The sequence below is a fragment of the Rhamphochromis longiceps genome, linkage group LG18 (genome assembly GCF_057381845.1).
Source record: "Rhamphochromis longiceps isolate RC_006_pf linkage group LG18, R_longiceps_female_GT1.1, whole genome shotgun sequence".
Taxonomy (NCBI): Eukaryota; Metazoa; Chordata; class Actinopteri; order Cichliformes; family Cichlidae; genus Rhamphochromis; species Rhamphochromis longiceps.
In genome coordinates this window covers 23371016-23389917 of record NC_140574.1, presented here as the reverse complement: position 1 = coordinate 23389917, position 18902 = coordinate 23371016, and the positions used below count along the sequence as shown (strand labels likewise).

At 41.6% G+C, this 18902-nt stretch overlaps 1 protein-coding gene across 4 annotated transcripts in view; it reads right to left on the bottom strand.

Annotated features, from left to right (window-relative positions):
- Positions 1 to 9596: 9596 nt before the first annotated feature.
- Positions 9597 to 18902, bottom strand: part of LOC146648295 (ephrin type-A receptor 3-like) — a 78013-nt gene continuing 68707 nt past the window's right edge. For 2 of the 4 annotated variants that reach the window (XM_085389194.1, XM_085389198.1), the window contains exons 14-19: positions 16204 to 16265; positions 13406 to 13615; positions 11855 to 12004; positions 11470 to 11663; positions 10461 to 10601; positions 9597 to 10281 (exon numbers count right to left, since the gene is read on the bottom strand). In XM_085389194.1, coding sequence (XP_085245320.1) covers positions 10182 to 10281; positions 10461 to 10601; positions 11470 to 11663; positions 11855 to 12004; positions 13406 to 13615; positions 16204 to 16265 — 857 coding nt within the window. In that variant the 3' untranslated portion in view covers positions 9597 to 10181. The remainder of the gene's footprint in view (positions 10282 to 10460; positions 10602 to 11469; positions 11664 to 11854; positions 12005 to 13405; positions 13616 to 16203; positions 16266 to 18902) is intronic. The other 2 variants (XM_085389196.1, XM_085389197.1) reach the window with 2 other exon arrangements.

Sequence of the window (18902 nt, the reverse complement as noted above, 5' to 3'; positions counted from 1 at the left end):
GAGACCACACCCACTACTACAAGAGATCGATTGTTCACACCTAAATTCACAGAGACAGGAGACAAAAAGAGGGGGAGAAGACTGAGAGTGGCCACGACAAGTCTGTCACTGCAGAGCCTTTGCCTCCGTGTAGTTTTTATCTCAGTGTTTCTCTGTTAAATGATTTTCATTGCTTTATCAGTGAAACTCTACTATTTGCTGAAGGAAAAAAGCTGAAATCACAGCCCTGGCAGCATCCATTTTCTTGTTCTACTGCATTCACAAGAACTTGTACACACACTCAGACCATGATGCAGACATACACCCGGGGTGGCGTCTCGTTCCTGTGGCTGATGAGAGCAGGCATGATGGGAGTGAGGCATGTAATGAGATTTATAGAGCCGGGCTCACTTTTCAAATTCAATCAGGAACTTTGATTACTGATGAAAATTTGAGACAGGAAATCGCTTTGATAGCAAACTAAAACCTCATGAGACAGAAGAGCACTGATGTGTGCATGTGTGTTCAGACCCGGGGAATACTGAGCCTGTCTGAACTTGGCCATATTTGATTAGAGCGAACACACGCAATGCAATCAAGAGCTGCAAAGCAGGAACTTCTGTGATTTTTGCCAATGACTGATGAAATCTTCCTCGTGGATCAGATTTTATCTACTTCTCTCATTTTGGCTGCACAAACTCAAATACTCAAAGTAAATAAATAATGTTAAATGAAATTCCGTAAAAAGTCTAATAACTATACTGAATATTTTTAGTTCCTGTGAGAGTTTTTATTGTTTGAGTTAATCTAACCACCTTTTAAAATAAAATAAAATAAAAATGTGGCCCATTTTGTGGAACAGAATAATATTTTTCCACTTATTTCTGCCATATGTCTGCTAAAATCTGCTCTTGCCCTTTGTTTTTTTGTAGCATCCTGAGTAGGCGTATTGGGGAAGTTCTGGATTTGCAGGAGCAAATTAAGGACGGTGGCAAATATTATGCTCATGTTGCAATAATGACGCGTTCTGCTTTTGTGCCATTATGGTTGAATCTCAGTTGCTCAATTTGTGCTTTATTTCACTTCACATTATAGCAGAGCTGTGACACTATTACTTCAGTGGGTTGATGAGAATCGTGTTAGCACAGAATTTGACATGTGCAGAATAAAAAATTTGCTTTTTGGAAAAGAAAAGCTCGACAAGGCATTGTTAAAGAATGACTTAGTCCCATTGGTGAAGTCACAAAAAAGTCTTATAACTGATAATATTATATATAAAATTGATCTCTTTGCCTGACCCTTGGCCGAGGTGGTGGATCTATCGATGTTTGCTCCTCTGTGTTATATTAATGGCTGCTGTTGCACATGAGGGGACACTAACCCACACCTGACATCATGACAGAGGAGCCCAATTACCATTCACAGGGGAATGTGTTTCCATGTGTTCATGTGTGTCTGTGGATCACAAAAAAAAAGACAGAGAGGGAGAGGGACAGAAACAAAGGCAAAGACTGGAGATGAGAGATAGAGTGCTTGTGCATGTATGTGATACAAATATGACAGGCTCATCAGTCACCAATGGCCTTTTAAAGTGTTCTCCATAGGGACATCTGACCTTTTCACATGATGCCAACAGCAGCTGCATGATGAATCAATCCTGTAAACCTTTGGCTCCTGGTAGCCTCTGTTATCCAGAGCAAATATGTGAGATGACATTCCGCCTGCAGAGACACCTGGAGACTAAAGCCCAAAGTTATGGATCTGCCTTCAATGGTGAGAGGAAACCCATGGTGATAGCAGTAAGACAGAAAGAGGCAATGAACCTCAAAGAGAGAGCTCCATGTGGAGAAAAGTTTTGGATGGATGAGTGGTTGTATAGATGGATGGAGGTGAGGGGAATTAAAAAGCTATGAGAAAAGGGAAAAAGCAAGGAGAGGAAGATAATGGGGTAGTCGAGGTCAGAGAACTGGCCACAACCTTTCTGTCTGTCTGCACAGGATGGATTGGAAGGGGGAGGAAAAAATGGGGATGCACAAGGGCAGCAGGAAGATTAAGAAGAGGGCAGTGGGAGGAGATAGATACTGAGGAAATGGCGAACAGGGCCTGCATTTTTTGCATGTCACGCCTTGTGTGAGTGTGTGTGTGTGTGTGTGTCCGTGTGTGTAGCGATGGTTGAAAGAGGGAGACGGAGTGAGCGAGCGATAGGGGAATATGGAGCCCAATATGATGGGCTAAATGAGGTGTAATGGTGGTAACATAGAGTGACAGCAACTGGGCCAGTGCATTAAGGGGTTAACCAAGGCCAGAAGTCACTGACCTTCCCTTTCCCCTGAGACAGAATTATCTCTCAGTAAGGAACACACACACAGCACACACACATTGATAATGAAGATGTGGTTGCTGGGCTGCTTTATATTGCCATTCAAGAATGTTATGATGGGAATTTCACCAGCGCTATCACCATTAGAGCAGAGCTAGGGACAAAAAACCCCCAAAATAAAACACCTTTGGATTTGCCAGCCATGCATGGATTTTATGGTAGGCTGATACTCACCAAAACAAAATTTTGTACTGCACCCTTTGGTACACATACAGAAAAATAACCCTTCACAATACTTTCATCTACACATCATTTGTATTTTTTCTTGTTCCACTGAAGTCTTATATGGAAAAAAATATATTAATAAAGCTGACTGAATTTCTTTTATCTGAAACCTGTAAGTAGTATGTGACAGACAAAACACAGACTAAATCCTCAGTATTTCTTCTAATATAATAATATACCTGGACGTTACTTTAAGTTAGTTTCCTCATATATGATTTTAAACTGTTATATTAAATGTGATTTAGGCAAAGATTGTTAAAAAAAAAATCTGCAGGTAATGTATATAAGTCCCCCAAGACAACATCATCAGTAATCATGTGTTAGAAACCAATAATCAAATATTCAAAATGAACAATAATGAGATAATGAGTTGTAGGTTACATCTGAATATAACATATAAAAACTTCACCTCATCACTGTGGCTTTGGCTCAGGTGGTAGAGTGAGTTGTCCACTAATCAGTACTGGAGGTTTAATCCCTGAGCCAAATCTTTTGGCCAGACAGTGAAACCACTGAACCCAAAGTGTCTCCCAGTGGCAGGCAAGCACCTTCCCTCGAAGCTACCATTGCTCTCGCTCTCGCTGCGGCTGTGTGTGTGTGTGTGTGTTTGAGAGAGAGTGAGAAAGAGAATGGGCAAAAACACTGTAGAGCACTCAGGCTGTTATGATAAAAACGTGATATAAGCGCAGTGCATTTACTACTAATTGAGAATTTAATTAAAATGGATATATGGAAAACATACTTTGCCATGTTAGTTTATCCAAACAATACACTTATTATTATAAATCATACTTGTATTAGTATGATTCATAAAACATGACTTAATGTTTTATGAATCATACTATGAGAACTGATGAGATACCAGTAGAAATATTGCTTCAAGTTTGTTTTTAATTGATGTTTGTTTTGAAATTTTACTAACAAGCACTGCTTGCCTTGGTTGTTCTCACAGAATGCATTTTATATAAAAATCTCTCTCTCGTCCCCTCTGGGGTAATATATGTTTGTTCTTCAAGCTTGGGTCCTCAACCTGAGGCCTCAGCGTTTGAGGGTTCTGTGCAGTATCTTAGCTTTTCCTATGATTGCACGCTTCTGGACAGAAACCTCTGACTGGCCTGGAGCTGTTGGAGTCACTCTTATAGTTTTGACAATTTTTCTGGCTTTTGTGGTTGCCATTCCCATGTCTATCACAAATGCAGTTTTCTGCTTCTTATTGCCCAACACTATTTCTTGTTGGCTGGCCAGCAGTTGCTTGTCTGTCTGGAACTCACCAGGGGTGTTTGGGGACATCTAGTCTGTATGTGGCACCAATGTTCCTGTACACTATGCCACCTGCTTGGTTGTGCCTCTCAGTGTATGCTTTCCCAACTAGCTTCTTACATGTTGCTACTATGTGGTGGGTTTTTTCTTGTACCTGCCTCTATGGGTCTGATGTTTAAGGCCTATTCTTGTGCTGCCATGATCAGAGCCTCTGTACTATCCTTTACATTGGCTTTTTCTAGCTACTTGTAGGATTTCTTGACATCAGCCACTTCTTCCGTCTGTCAATGCTACATCCCATGCAGGGGCTTGGTCATCCATGATAGTTCCTCCTCCTGTTGCTCACCGTCAGTCTTCAGCTGTTTGAGGCTTTCTTCAAACCGCTCATATCAGGGGGCCATCTTAATGATGTGTTTGGGGATGCTCAGTGTTTCATCCTGGATTGTGGCTCTTATTTTTACCATTCAACTGGTTTCTCAGCCCCTTCTGGAAGTATTTGGCTATGGATAAGATTTGTGCATCTTTATCATGGTACCTGTTGTGGGAAGCCTAAGTACTTGACGTCGTCTTATATGTTTGCTATTGTACCTCCTGGTAATTCCACCCTTTCAGTCCAGATCACCTTCCCTATCTTGCCAAACATTTGTCCACACCTATGAGCCCAAATGACATCCCGATGACCTTGCTGTAGATCCTGGTGAGGTGAATCAGTCAATATCTTGTTCACTCCCAGCATACAGTTCGATGTCATTCATGTATAGAAGGTGGCTGATGGTCGCATCACTCCTGAATCTGTTTATGTAATAGTGGGGACAGTGCATCACCTTCATTTGTCTTCATTTGTTGATGATTTGTGCAGTTGCCTTGGAATTGGCATCCAGTCCTTAGGAGTCCAATTGGGTTTCTGATGAATGCTATTAGTGCACTATTAGCCTTGTATAATGCCAAGTACTCCAATATCCATGTCTGTCATATAGTCTAAGGAGCTTGGAGAGAAAAGTGTCTGGACTTCTTTAAGTTGATTCAAGCAATTTAAAGAAGCAACTTAAAGAAGTCCAAACACTTTTCTCTCAAGGCTCCTTAGACTACCATGACCTGGATGACTGAGACCCTTCACAGACATACTGTCTGTCATATACTTTTGTGTAGTCAATCTAGGCGGGGGTCAAGTTGTTCCAATTGATCTTAGAGCCCTGTTGTACTGCTTTATCAACCAGGATCTGGTTTGGTGTTATTTCCAATATCTGAGAGGAGCTTCTATGTTGTTGTGAGGGAGGTAATCGGCTGCCGTGATCAGGATTGTTTTGCCCTGTGTTAACCAGTCTGGCTGAGTAGCTGCTGTTAGTAGTTTCCTTATTTGTGGTGCTAGGTGACCACTGACTTCTGTTAACTACTTTAGCCAGTAGACATGAATCATGTTAGGTCCCGGTGCTGTCCAGACCTTCATTACGGAGACTCATTGTTGGATATCTGCCTTTTTAATGTCACTCCGACTCATGGAAGGTGCTGTGATTGGATCTTAGGTCCACCAGCCACTTGGCGCTGGTGTTGTTTGCCATCACTGTTGTAGATATTTTATTGTCCTTCCTTTTCATCCAGGACCTGTCTCTCATGTGCCCATCTTCTTCCTTAATAGTGGCTTCCAGCCTTCTTCTCCATGGGGAACTTTCTCTACATGCATGCTTTATATTATATCCAAGTGCCACAGTAATCCAAGGATTACTGTGGCAATATATATGAGCTCATTGGTTTCAGTGTTACTGACAGTGGGGATGGTGTGTAGAGCAGTGTTCACATCAGCAAGCATCTACTGTAATGGGACTCACTATCAGTATATATATCAGCCTCGATAGTGTAGTGATAGCAACATTACTGTCATTACTGTCAACACATACAAGGCCAAGGCTGAGAATATGGAATTAATGGAATACCAGCCGACCCAATGAGATGCGTTTTATGCGATACGTGACAACTATAAATGAACCGAAAGCCATCATCTACACCTGCCCAGAAGCACCTAGTAGCTCAGTTCAATAAGTAAAATAAAACGTTAGATGAATGCTGGGACTATATTTTTTTTGTATATATAATATTTGTAAGTTTTTTTCAATCTTCTCTGGGATCTTCTCTCTGAGGGAGCAAGACAAGCAGGAAATGTGTTGAAGAAAAAGACACTGCAGGCTTCAGGTGAGAAATTAGAAATATTAGCATATTTATTACAGCGACATGAAAGACATTAAAATGCCTACACCCTTTACAACAAGCAACGCAGAGGAAATTGGCATGGGGACAAATAAGCCTTGTATGATGGCCAAACAAAGAGAGAGAGGAGGACAAAGAGGGAGATAGAGTGCTAAAAGTCTCAGATGAGAATCACTCATTAACATTTACGATACAGACTTTGTGGAGAATGGATACAAACACTGTATTTAAGTTCAAGCAAACCAGCCCACATAGCTAACCTTGACATGGTGAAAAGTGATAAAAACCAGGGAGTTCAGAGTAGAAACCAAAATGGTTTCTTCTAAAGTGAGAGTGCTGATGAATAAGTGGGTCAAAAAGAGGACAATGTCAACAATTCACCATTATTTTGCAGGCAGTAACATAATGTTAAAAATGCAAGAGGAATTTGGCACTTATAAAGAAAAGAACTGAAAGCCAATCATATTCATAATTTGCAAATAAATAACAACACTGTGATTTTCCCCGTCCACTTTTACAGGTCTTCATGTGTGACGGTTCTTATAGTATCTACTTAAAGGTATGGAAGTTATGATGGTACAGTTTGAGGGGGCCTCTGGGATGTTATAAAACCAGGGTGTTAATGTGAGGTTACCTTAAGAACACAGATAAATACACTTTACTCTCAATATCCCCTGTATAGGGCAACAAAACAGAAAAATAGCTCAGAAAATAAGGCATCTAAAAGGCCAGCGGTCACGGGTAGTGCGCTAGAGTGAAATCATAGAGTTAGCAAGAGTAGAATGAACAGTTTCAAACTCTGAATTTGCATCTGCGGCTTATGCTGAAAAAAGCAGAACAGTTTGTCACGCCTCTATTTTACTAGTACTAAAACATTGGGGCCGAACAACACAATTAAAAAAGCAACTTTTCACTGGCAGCAGAGTGGCTCAGATTTTATAACTATCAGGCCTGTCTGGATTTCCCTTCTAGCATGGTGCATGTTACTAATTATATTTTTGAAACGTTAGACAAACGTAGGTTTCTACTTCAGAATAACAATATGCTAAATTACAACCACCAGGGGCACATTTTATCTGTTGTAGATAACTAATCAAGTAAATTTACAGGTTTAGTCAGAGGCGGTACAAAAAATGAAGATAGCTTCTGGGTCCGAAAAGGACTTTAAATCTACATTCTATTTATTGGCCACTGGGGTTGATACTGGTGGTTGCAAAAACACTTCCAGTCTTGTAGGAGTTGATAGAAAAATGTCACTCTGCTCTAACCTCAGGGGACAGTTTCCTCAGTATGAGGAACGGTGACTCATTTGAAGGCATACTGAATACAATGAATAGCATAATTCATTATTATTATTCAGAATATGATCACTGGCTAATGACATGTGATTGACAAGCCATTAGCAAATGAGAGTGTGGTTTTCCCTCATTAAATCCAGTTTAAAAATGCCAAGATGATGATGAGGTAAACACACACCTTGGGGCTTCAAAGCAGAACTTCACGCACAAAAGTATGTAAGCACATTGGCTACGTCCATCTTTTATACCGTCTATCGCCTTAGCTAAGGTCTCTCTTGGCTAACTGAGTTTCCAGGTGACTTCCAAAGCCACATGTACTGATTGGACATATACATGTACTGGATTTAAAATACCCTGTAACTCCAGAAAATAAAGAAATTTAGTAAGTAAAAGATGTACTTCTTAGCCTTTGAAGTAAAGTCTTGTTACAAAGCTAATAGATAAGCTAACAGTCACAGCTCACTTACATTAGTTCCGACAAACATGCTGCAGAAACCATTTCTTACACTTTTACTCTTTTGCTCTTGACTTTAGGGAAGCAGCATTACCCTTCATACTCTTCACCCTCTAAAAATACTCTTATACCATGCAAACTACTGCAGCATGTATAGAAATGCAATGCTTGACAAGTCTGCTAAGCTCAGCTATCATTTCTAGGGTAAGGAGAGAGCAAATGTTCAATCTGTGATATCAGATCCAAGTTTAAATGGAGGATTTTTCGTGTTAGACTTTTCGTCCTTCCCTCTCCTGAACAAGCATCTTTTTAAAATTGTGTTGTATGCAGTCCAAGGTCAAAAAGTGCATGTAACGACTCTTTAAGGTGGATATGCAAATGAAGCCAGTGTATCAATAAAGAAAGTCCATTCTACTCATCCTAACGCTATAGTAGAAACTGCAGTCACTCTCACCTGTCAATAAAAGCTGAAGCTTTGCACCATGCTACATTCCTTTGTTCAGACCAACGTATCACCTTCACCTCTGTATGACCCACCCCTGAACGAGAACTTCAGAAATCTCTTTTTCACAATAAAAGTACATCATAGTCATCATCATTGTTATCATTACAAACATTCTAACATTGGAAATCAACACTGTACATATTTTACACTATGATACAATCATATATTCTGTACTTTATGCCACTGTTGGTCCTATGGAGTACCACAAATATTAAAACTGGGTGCAGAAATACACTAAAAGCGGGTTCAGTGCCATTATTACAGTGTACACAAAGAGGGTCCCTTCATATATTACTGTATAATTATTGTGATAGTTATTGTGATAAGCTGCAGTTTCCTTCTAATACAGAAAAAAATGCTTCTTTAGGTTATGGGTATTTCTTTTTAAATAAGGGTGTTCAAAATGACAGATACCAGGGAAGTGATAGAATACAACACGCACAAATCATCTTTCTTTTTTTTAAAGTCAAATTTACCCTCTTGTGGTGGCACCGCTGAAAGTCAACACTGCTTCTATTTCATTTTGCTGAAAAAGGGTCCAATGCTTCTTTTCATCAAGCAGACTATTTGGAAAACACAAACCACTGTAATTATTCTAACTGGCCTTGTGTAACCATCCAGCCACGGGAACTGATGAAAGAAAACCATAGAGTTGGAATGGTGGGTCGTTATTTAGATGAACATTTCAAAGTTACTGTACATGGCACAACACTGGAAAAACAAGTCATACGTCCTTAACAGTGTCAAGTCTGTCACGACATCTGTCCTGACATCTGTCTGCATCAACTTTGCTCTTCACAAAACACTATAAACCTCTTAACATACCTGAAATACTGGAAGGCAAACTTCTGGGCTGAAGTGTTTGCAACAACACCATACTATAACACCTGTGATAGACTGCTGTTTGGAAAAGACGACGGAAGAGTAACATTTTCTCTGTGCTAACTGCACCGTAGCTGTTTCTGCTGTATTCTCTGCTGTTAGTTAGGTTGTACTGTAAATGCAAGAGTACTTGCAAACATGCACTGGGTATAGTTTTTATGGAAGTGTGTCTGGGAGCAGTCACTAAGGAAGCCCTGGTCTTGGTCCAATACACTATTTAAAAACGAATCATAGTTCCATCCTATGTGAGCTAGCAAATCTATATCCCTCTCTATCCCTAAAGGTCCAGTTTTTCAGTTCCCCTCTCCCCAAACCCAAACATTCATTTAATTCAAAATCTTGGCTCATTCACTGGCTTTCTGTGTACAGAGAGCAATGCAAGGGGCCACACGCGTACTAAGTAATTACGTCTGTTAAGGTTGAGCCTATAAACCTCACCAACAATACAAACTTTAGGTCCATCTCTATGGTTGTGAGACACACAGCCCATATAAACATATATCTACACATGTACATACCATCTGACCCTTTTTAAACTCTTCAAGGTGAAAACTCAAAGCCAACAAAATGACAGAAAAAACAACTGTACACCTAACAGACAGTGATATTATATTCTAATTTGTTTTTTTGTCATTTCTTTTGTTTAAAGTCTTTCCCCTCCTGTTTTGTTGAGTTGACACAGTGTGAAATGATCAGGGATGCTTCAGGTGCAGCCTTGCAGTTGGAAATGTGTCTCTTTGATGCTCCATAATGGTGACCGTATTGCTGGGACTCTGAGAGCTAAAGCCAGAAGTGCCCACCAAGGATGGTACAAATGGGGAAACTGCGAGAAGGTGAAGGAGGCAAACGTCCATGTCGTCTCCATCTTAATGTGTCTCAAAATCCAAGAAGGCCCAAGCACAGAGCTTACATCACAACTCTGTTGCTGTGGGGAAACTCTTAACAGGGGCATCCAGTTTGACTTTGTCTCCTCGTGTTTCTCTAATGTTGAAAGTGTTATACTTGGACGTGCGTCCCCTGGGTCTGCAGGCTCTGCACACTGGACAAAATCTTCTTCTGGTGGCCAGCCAGGGACACTCCCATCTTAGCCAGTTCACTAGATGGAAAACACAAAAAATACAGGCAAAGTATTACGAAGCTATTTTGTTACGAAGAAAATGCATCTGTTTTACATTTAAAATACCAAGTTTCATGTCCAATTCACTGTCTTCACATTCAAATGACACCAAAGTAGATTGTGTTATTACTCATGCTGAAAATCCTGTAAGTCTGCACCTGACACTGATGTAAAGGATAGAGTCCAAGCTGACATATCCAGCACTGGAAAAGTTCTCCTTGTAGTGGCCCATCTTGATAGCATCTAACCACTCATCCACTGTATTAACACTGAACTCTGGCGTGGACGGGTCCTCCCTGCTGGGATTTAAAAAAAAACACAAATACAAATTCAATGAAGCTTTGGCCGGTTTATGGCTAGAAAAACAGTTTGTTGTCACTGCCGAAGTCAATAATTTGTGCGTAAAAATAAAAACTATTCGCATCAGTCTTGGTTCTGCCGACAGAATCATTATAATTCTGCAATGACCGCAGCACGACAGCCTCAAATCCCCGCTGAAAAGAAAAACATAAACTTTAAACCCAACCATTAGCGGGTAAGTATGATTAATGCTGCCCTCACCCCAGAGCAAGCTTGTGTGGTATTACTTATAAAACCCTTGACTTGTTTGCTTGCTTTTTTTTCTTATAAATTGTTAGAAATGATCTATTTGTCATTGCACACTCAAAGGTAACACAATCTTTTTTGCTAAAAGAACTTACAATATTCACTTACATAGTGCAGTATATGCTTTTGTGTAAGCCCGTGTAAGTCTTTTCGTCTTGTTACATAGTTCTCTGAGTCTGCTGTGTTCTGCATTTGTTTTTTTCTGTTGAGTATGTCGGAGTGGAAAGGGATTGGAACGTCTGCATGCTGTTTTCATTCTGAGGGTTAGCTAAATGCCTGAAGTTACAAAATGCAAATGCACAAATAATTATATTCAGTGGATGAGTGCAATATAACTGGGGATTAGGGGCATCTACACTGAATGTGAAACAAGCACGCGAGTCTGTATCAATACATTTCCATTTCATAAATACGGCTTTGTTTATAAAAGATAATAATGTTCTTTCATGTCACCTCATTTACTGCTTTGCACTTTGTACCTCTACTCTACAATTTAATCCAGGCGTGCCAAGATTTATCAGTGAAATTTGCAGTCATAATTCACATCTTTCTCTTACTAACCATGCTGAGCTGTTTGCCAGCTCTCTGAGACTGGCTGGGTTTCTGATGAGCTTGTCCAGGATTGTGACAATCTGTGCAAACTTTGGCCTGTCGCTTCGCCCCTTCTCCCAGCAATCCAGCATGAGCTGGTGCAACACCACAGGACAATCCATAGGAGCAGGAAGACGGTAGCCTTCGTCTATTGCTTTGATCACCTGCAGGGAGAGAGGTATCGAGTTCTGTGATCAGTACTATACAGGAAAAATGTAAAATGTGCAAACTTGTTGTTATAGATAGGAATTTTACTGAAGACTGAAAAAGTAGCTCTTTATCGCTGGCAGCACTGTGTAAGTGCACTAATTTGATTAACATCGAACCTGAGACCGTGTGTTTATGTGTGACTCACATCCTGGTTGGACATCTCCCAGTAGGGTCTCTCTCCATATGAAATCACCTCCCACATGACAATGCCGTAACTCCACACATCACTTGCTGAGGTAAACTTCCTGTAGGCTATTGCCTCTGGAGCTGTCCATCTGATGGGGATCTTCCCTCCCTGTAAATGGTCCCAGAGGCAGTCAGCATTTATTCACATACTGAATATCAGCCGCTCTGGGCCCACTGCATCGTGCTGCCAATAATAGAGTGAATACTTCAAGGCTGTTGTATTAGCGCTGTAATAAATCAAGATACAGCAGAGTACTGTAGAGGAGAGAAAACCATAAAATGGTTGCTGCAAAGAAGCCTGGTGCAGTGCTGTTTTTAGGAACAGAGCAGGAGAGGTTATACACTAAGCAGCGCTCTGCTTTAATATGACAACAGGGGTTAATGTTTGCTCCAGTGTTTGTTCTTATACTTGTCTTTCTTCTGTTATCTTTTTTTCCCTGCACCACCGCCCCTGCCTTTGTCGTCAATCCTCAGATCAAAAGGATTCATATAGCCCACTGTATACACACAATAGGCAGCAAGAGCTCTCGCTCTCTTTCACTCTGACACACACACACACAGACACATTGTACCTCTATAGGCTCCGTTCAGCTTTTTAACATGCGGCAGCTGCCTCTGCACCACCTAGCATCCCCCATCTCTGCTCGGTCAAAGTCAAATAAAAGGTAAAGCTTCCAAGTCACTCTGCACTGTACTTTTGTTTCCTCCACCTCTGTACACACCTACCGCACCCCTTTATCTCCCCCCTCCTAACTACGCTTACTCCATCCTTCTGCCACCTTCCCCCCTTTCTCTCGCTCTCTGTTCTCTTCCTGAATCATCTTCGTTTTCGGGCTCTACAACCCCCACCTACTCCCCCCTGCACCCCTCAGTGCCTGCAGCTCTCCATCTACGTCTCCTGACATCAGTAGGAGTTTGTGTGTGATTTCAATAGAGCAGTCAGCGGCTGATACACTCCTCCCAGGGCAATGCTAATGCCATATTAAAAATAACATCCAACCCTTCCTATGAATATGAATAATGTCATCTCCTTGTGGACATTTTAGATGAGTTACTACGCAGTGGTTTAACTTACTGACATTTAAGTTTCTCCATTCTCTCCGAGCTCAGTGAGAGGATGCTCTCGTTGCCAAAGACTGCTGTGATTTGACTTGACAGCATGGGTTTATGGTATTGGCTGTGAAAGCCTTTGTAGAACAATGTTCAAAACACACTTGCCCAATGCAGTATAGTGTGAAACCGTACATTCAAGACATTGTCTTTTTTCTTACTTATTAAAGCTTGAGCTTGCATCCTTGAAGAAAAGGGCCAGTGAGGTCACTGCTGAGAATACTGGGAAGGAGAGGCAGAGTGCCCACTTTGCATCTAAGACTGTATTCCGGTTGCACACCGTGCAGTAAAACTAATTTGAACTTCCTGAAAGTGGAAATCTCAATAGTGACGAGTGCATGAAAGCTTTCCGTCTACAGTGTTTTGCCTTAGCTGGCTCCACTGTGAGAGTGTGTCTTACCCTTGTAGTGTAGGCGGCCTCTGGGTCGTCCTCCAGAACTCGGCTCAGGCCAAAGTCGGACACCTTACACACCAGGTTGCTGTTCACCAGGATGTTTCGAGCTGCCAGGTCTCTGTGCACGTAGCTCATGTCTGACAGGTACTTCATACCTGAAGCGATACCACGGAGCATGCCGACGAGTTGGATCACCGTGAACTGGCCGTCATGTTTCTGGAAGGAAGACCAAAGAGAAAGGTTGATTGAATTGTGCCCAGTTCTAGTATTTCTGTCCTGGGACTCCACTAGAGAATCTTTACACGAGTCGCAGTTCAGCGTATCTTTATTCATCCTTGGTTTTCTTTTACTGGCCATTTATGCAACCATCAGTTTATCCACTGTTTTAGCTCTTAATGCCTTTAAAAGCCCACTTTCTTCTGATTGGTAGGCTTTGCTGAAACATTTGTTTTGGGGCAGCAGAAAACTGGTAGATCCATAATACTTGGATAATATTCCCAAAAGTAAAATTTAACACAATTTGTCAAACTTTGACAAATGGCAACTTTTTAATATCCATCCCTTCATGTTTAAATAATACACCGTATTCATAATACAAGCAATGTGTTCAGTAAATTCCATTGCTTACCTGCTCATTGTAAATCATGACAGCCCCACACAGGCTTAAATGTCAACTGAAGTGGAAAACGTCTGCCGTCAGATTATATGAGTAAAATGTTATTCTGTGGTCACCAAATGACCAGTAAGTCCCAGGATTTGAGCTTCCGCAGTGTCAGCAATACACACTTAGCAAATGTCCTGGTGTAAGGCTGTGAATCTCTTTTAGATCCAGCTAACCCCACAGTTTAACCTCCCTTTGGAGCATGGCAAGCAAAAGATGGATGTCGCCTTCCAGGGATCAATGGAGGATCACATAGAAATCCAACTTGCAGAGGATTGGACCTGACAGAGGAGACAAAAGTTTCCTCTCAAACGCTGACCGCGTGCCCATGCAGAGCTCACTGGATTTCAGATTTGAGCTGTCTTTGGCAGAGAGTGGAGGCCGTTGATCGATGATGGTCCAGCTCACCTTCCTGTGCCAATTATTTCTGCCCTGGGCCAATGGTCCCCGTTAAAAAACCATTCATGTTATCAGTCACCCTCTCTCCTTTATATCAACTCTCCTTCCTCTGTCTCTTTGTTCTCTCTATCCATCTTTGTCTCTCCTCAAGACTGTGTCTCAGAGAGGGAGAAACTCTGTAATACTTTGACTCAGTCTCGATCTCTCCATCTATCTTCCTTCATCTTTCTGCATCTGTGCCTCCCCTACACCCTCTTCCTCTATCGTTTCTTTTCTCTCTCTCTCTCACTCCCTCCCTCGGCAGCTGTGGACTAAGTTAATTAGCTGGTGGTTTTGTGAGATGCTGATTGATTGGACTGTCTAACAAACCTACAGACTTCCTCTATCAATCTGCCCACCACGTTGCATTGCCAGTAAAGAGGAGGAAGAGTGGAGAGGACAGGGAAAGAGAGATGAGACAAATGCAGGCCAGAGAGGCTGACAATGAGATGAATGAAAGAGATGAGAGAAGCAAGAAGCGGGAATATTAGGCTAATTTGGGCATGTTATTTTATAATAATATATATTTTTTGTTACCTCAAAAAACAGAACAAAAAAATTAGGAACTTAATGGACCGTAAACTATAACCAACTATAAAGATGACTCCATGTTTATACTGCTCCCTGTGGACACGTTTAGGACCCTCGCTACAGTACATGCTCTCACACAAAACGTGTGGCTGTGTGTGGCAGTCACACTGTGCCTGAGCCATTTTTTTTTTGCTTTTACTGTGTTTTGCTTCAGTTTGCTACCAGGATTGGTGTCTATTAAGCAATGGGTCTATCATCACAGCCTTAATGGCTCTGAGCACTGCAGTGAATTTACTGCCTGACAAACGACACTGAATCTAAATCTGTTCAGCTCGGTGTATGGAAACCGTGATTCAGCTAATTTACTACACAATCTTTACTACTTCTACTATATTTCTATTTTGTGCTTGTAGATATCACAATTTTAACATTTTCATAATGCTATCTTTGCCGTCTGAGTAGTTCATTAAAGTATTCAGTCGATTAAATAAAAATATTCACATAGAAATCTGTTACTTAAAGTTAAAACAGAAGCCACCGCTACAGTTTCATTGTTGTTTTTAATATATATCCTGACAGAGCAAAATGCACAAAAAGCAATATACTTTCTTTGTTTTATTGCCTACCAGTCAGCATTCGGATGCAGTTTTCCCCCCTGGAATATGGACTCTAAGTGCATTTCATTGACCGATTATCAAAAACTGTGTGAGGAAAACATTACCCATCTAAATGTTTCTGTTTGCTTTGCTTTTCCCCCCCAAATTGTTTGTGTTCGTGCTCATAACATGACTACAAACCCTTCTTAAATTCTCTATATATTGTAACCATGACGACAGTGATATTATCCTCCTTTAACTGTACCATTAAGTGAAAATGTGTCTTTTTTATAAAAAAAAATGTCAGGTGTTTCCCACCTTTTACCCGATAATAAAGAACATAATAATTTTAGATTCTGTACAACAAAAGCCTTTATAGATATTTTGTTGAAAACTACTTAAAATAATTCCACCAAAGTGTTGGTGGAATGAATTCTTCAGCTTTAAGAGATGAACAACAACTTAAAATTTCAATGTCTCTTCAGCTGGGACATCATTTTCTTTGTGGCATCTGTAAAGACTCGTGGCCCTGACCTTGGAAGAAAAGATGTATTCCTTCCAGCTGAGCCGTGACTCACCTTGAGGAAAGTGTCCAGAGATCCATTTTCCATGAACTCCGTTATGATCATCACTGGCTTACCTACAGAGGAACATTACAAGACAGCTGTTAGTAAGGCTGAGTTACAGCCGAGGACAGAGAGGAGGCAGAGTCCACAGCTGTGACCAGCCGTTCCCTCCGTCTCCGTCTCTCTCTAGGGGATAGCATGGCATGTCGTCATCAGTCACACTGACAGCTTCTAATCAGCCCTCTCCATAAACGCCAGGAGATAATTAGAATAGACCAATCCACCAGAATATGTGTGTGTGTGTGTGTGTGTGAGTGAGTTTAAGGGGGCCTCCTGAGATCTCATGAATACTAATCAGCCTCAAGGGAAGGGGGTTGTGTTGTTGGATCGCTGTGCACCTGCACCTGCATGAGTGTGTATGTGTGATGAAGGCGTGGGTTGACTGACAGGCCCTGTGCACTATGGTCCCCTGCATGGCATCTGGTGCGGCTTACAAATGATTAACAAAGTACCTGCAATCACATACACACCCATGCACGCACACACGAATACCAAAAACTGCAGTTGTCCGTGCTTTAAGGGGGTTCTCCCTTGGTACCACCCCCTACAGCCGAGCTTTGCCAATCACAAACAAACATACAATGTGCAGTTACAAATGACTGTGCGTATGTGTATGTAGGTGGGTGTGTGAGTAGCTTGTAAACATGATGAATAGGTCACGTTTCCCAAATCAGGCCTCAGAGATGTTGGGAAAAAAACCTAAGGGAAAGATAAATGAGGGAAAAAGTATTTTAAAAAGAGTCTTTCTTGCTTGTATGCATCGAAGTACTTAGCTCAAGTAAGCTCAAGAAAGACAAAAACCATTGGATCAGAGAAGATGGGGAATGATGGAAGGGTGGGGTCTGAAAGCAATGAGGAGACAGGAGGAAAAAGGAGGAAAGGAAAGTATGGATGAGCGAGAGAAGAGAACGATAAAGAAGAAGAAAGGGAAAGCAGGGGAGAAGAGACGAGAGGAGAGGCGGAGGGATGGTGGGAGGATGGGTCAAAAGCATGTCGTGAAAAGGCAGGAACAACACCACCGAGGCCTACAGTAAGATTGTAGGTAAAGACAGCAATACATCACCTTAAATGAATTCAGTATCTCACCACAGCAAACACACACACACACAAACAGAGTCGGCCGGTCTCTGGTGGTGGTGTCTTCTTTGACAGTAACATTAGTCTCAGGGATAAAAGTGAAAGAGAATTGGATTTTCTTCTGCTGGGGGTGAGGACTGCTGGTCACATTTATCTCCACACGGGGCCTGTGTTGTGTGTGGCCTGTCGCTGTGCTTGTGTGTGTGCGTGGGTGTGTGTGTGAGAGAGAGAGACAGAGAAAAGGAGAACTGAACTCAGGGGTGAGACAACTCAATGATGACTGTTTGATTTCAGCTCAGATCATAGGTGGAGAACGTATGCGTGCGTCTGCGCATGTAAACGCAGCACTGGCAATAATCTGATCCTGAATGATGACTGAAAGAAGCGCTGACTCTTCATACCGTTTTGTTTACCTGCACGAGATGTGTTTGTTTCAGTTTTTGCGAATACTTAATTGCACTTTGTGGACTCCATAAACGTGAATGCATGTATGTAATTCTGCGACAAGCATCTGTGCATATGGTATTCTACAAAGCAGACAGCCATGAAATGGAAAAGAGCTGTAAAAAACTAACCCTAAAAACCAATTATGTGTTTGAGTGTGTGTGTGTTACATGGGTGTCAGCAGCATGTATGTATGCTACAAGTGAAGACTGCCCTCAGGTTTGCAGTGTTGGAAGCGGTCAAGAGTGAAGCACAATGAAACACATTCATCCTTTTGTCTCTGCCTTGTGGGCCGTGTTAGTCTGGCATGTACTCACACACACACACACACACACACACACACACACACACACACACACACACACACACACACACACACACACTGCTATCACTAGCCATCATCTGTACACCTGCCATACAGAATTACCCCTCCAACTCTAAAAGATAACAGAGGTTACCAATGAAACGGCCACACACACACACACACACACACACACACACACACACACACACACACACACACACACACACACGCACTCATGTTATATATTAGCTCATTTCATCTATTTTTTGTCAGGTGCTCATGCAAACACACACGTGCACACATACACACACGCAACGGTACAATGAATCCCTTTTACTTCTTGCAGCAACTTCATCACATGCCATTCACACTTCACTTCAGCTCGTCATGGAGCTCTCTCAGCCAAATCTTCGCAGGCGCTCCTCAATTTCCTCCTGAAAGCACATAATTAACTAATCACATTCATATTCATTCGAATTTATTGCCTTTCATTGGCTTCAGAATTAACACATCCGTTTGCAGAGCCGAAAGCGCCTCCCACTGTATGCACGTACGTGTATGTGTATTTTAGTGCAGACTGCAGATTGGGTCTTGATGTTTTGTGTGCTTTAGTGTGTTATGAAATGGATCAGAAAGGAGTTTGCTCTTATTTTACATCACTTTATTAAGTGAAAGAAGAAAGTGTTGTCTCTTCTCTCTCTGGGATAAAGGTGGGATCATTTAGGCGTTGCACGCATGTGCGTGTGTGTGTAGATGCGTGTGTTTGTGTGAATCTGTGAATTGCCGTGTATATATGAAAGTGATAGAGACAACATATATACACTCT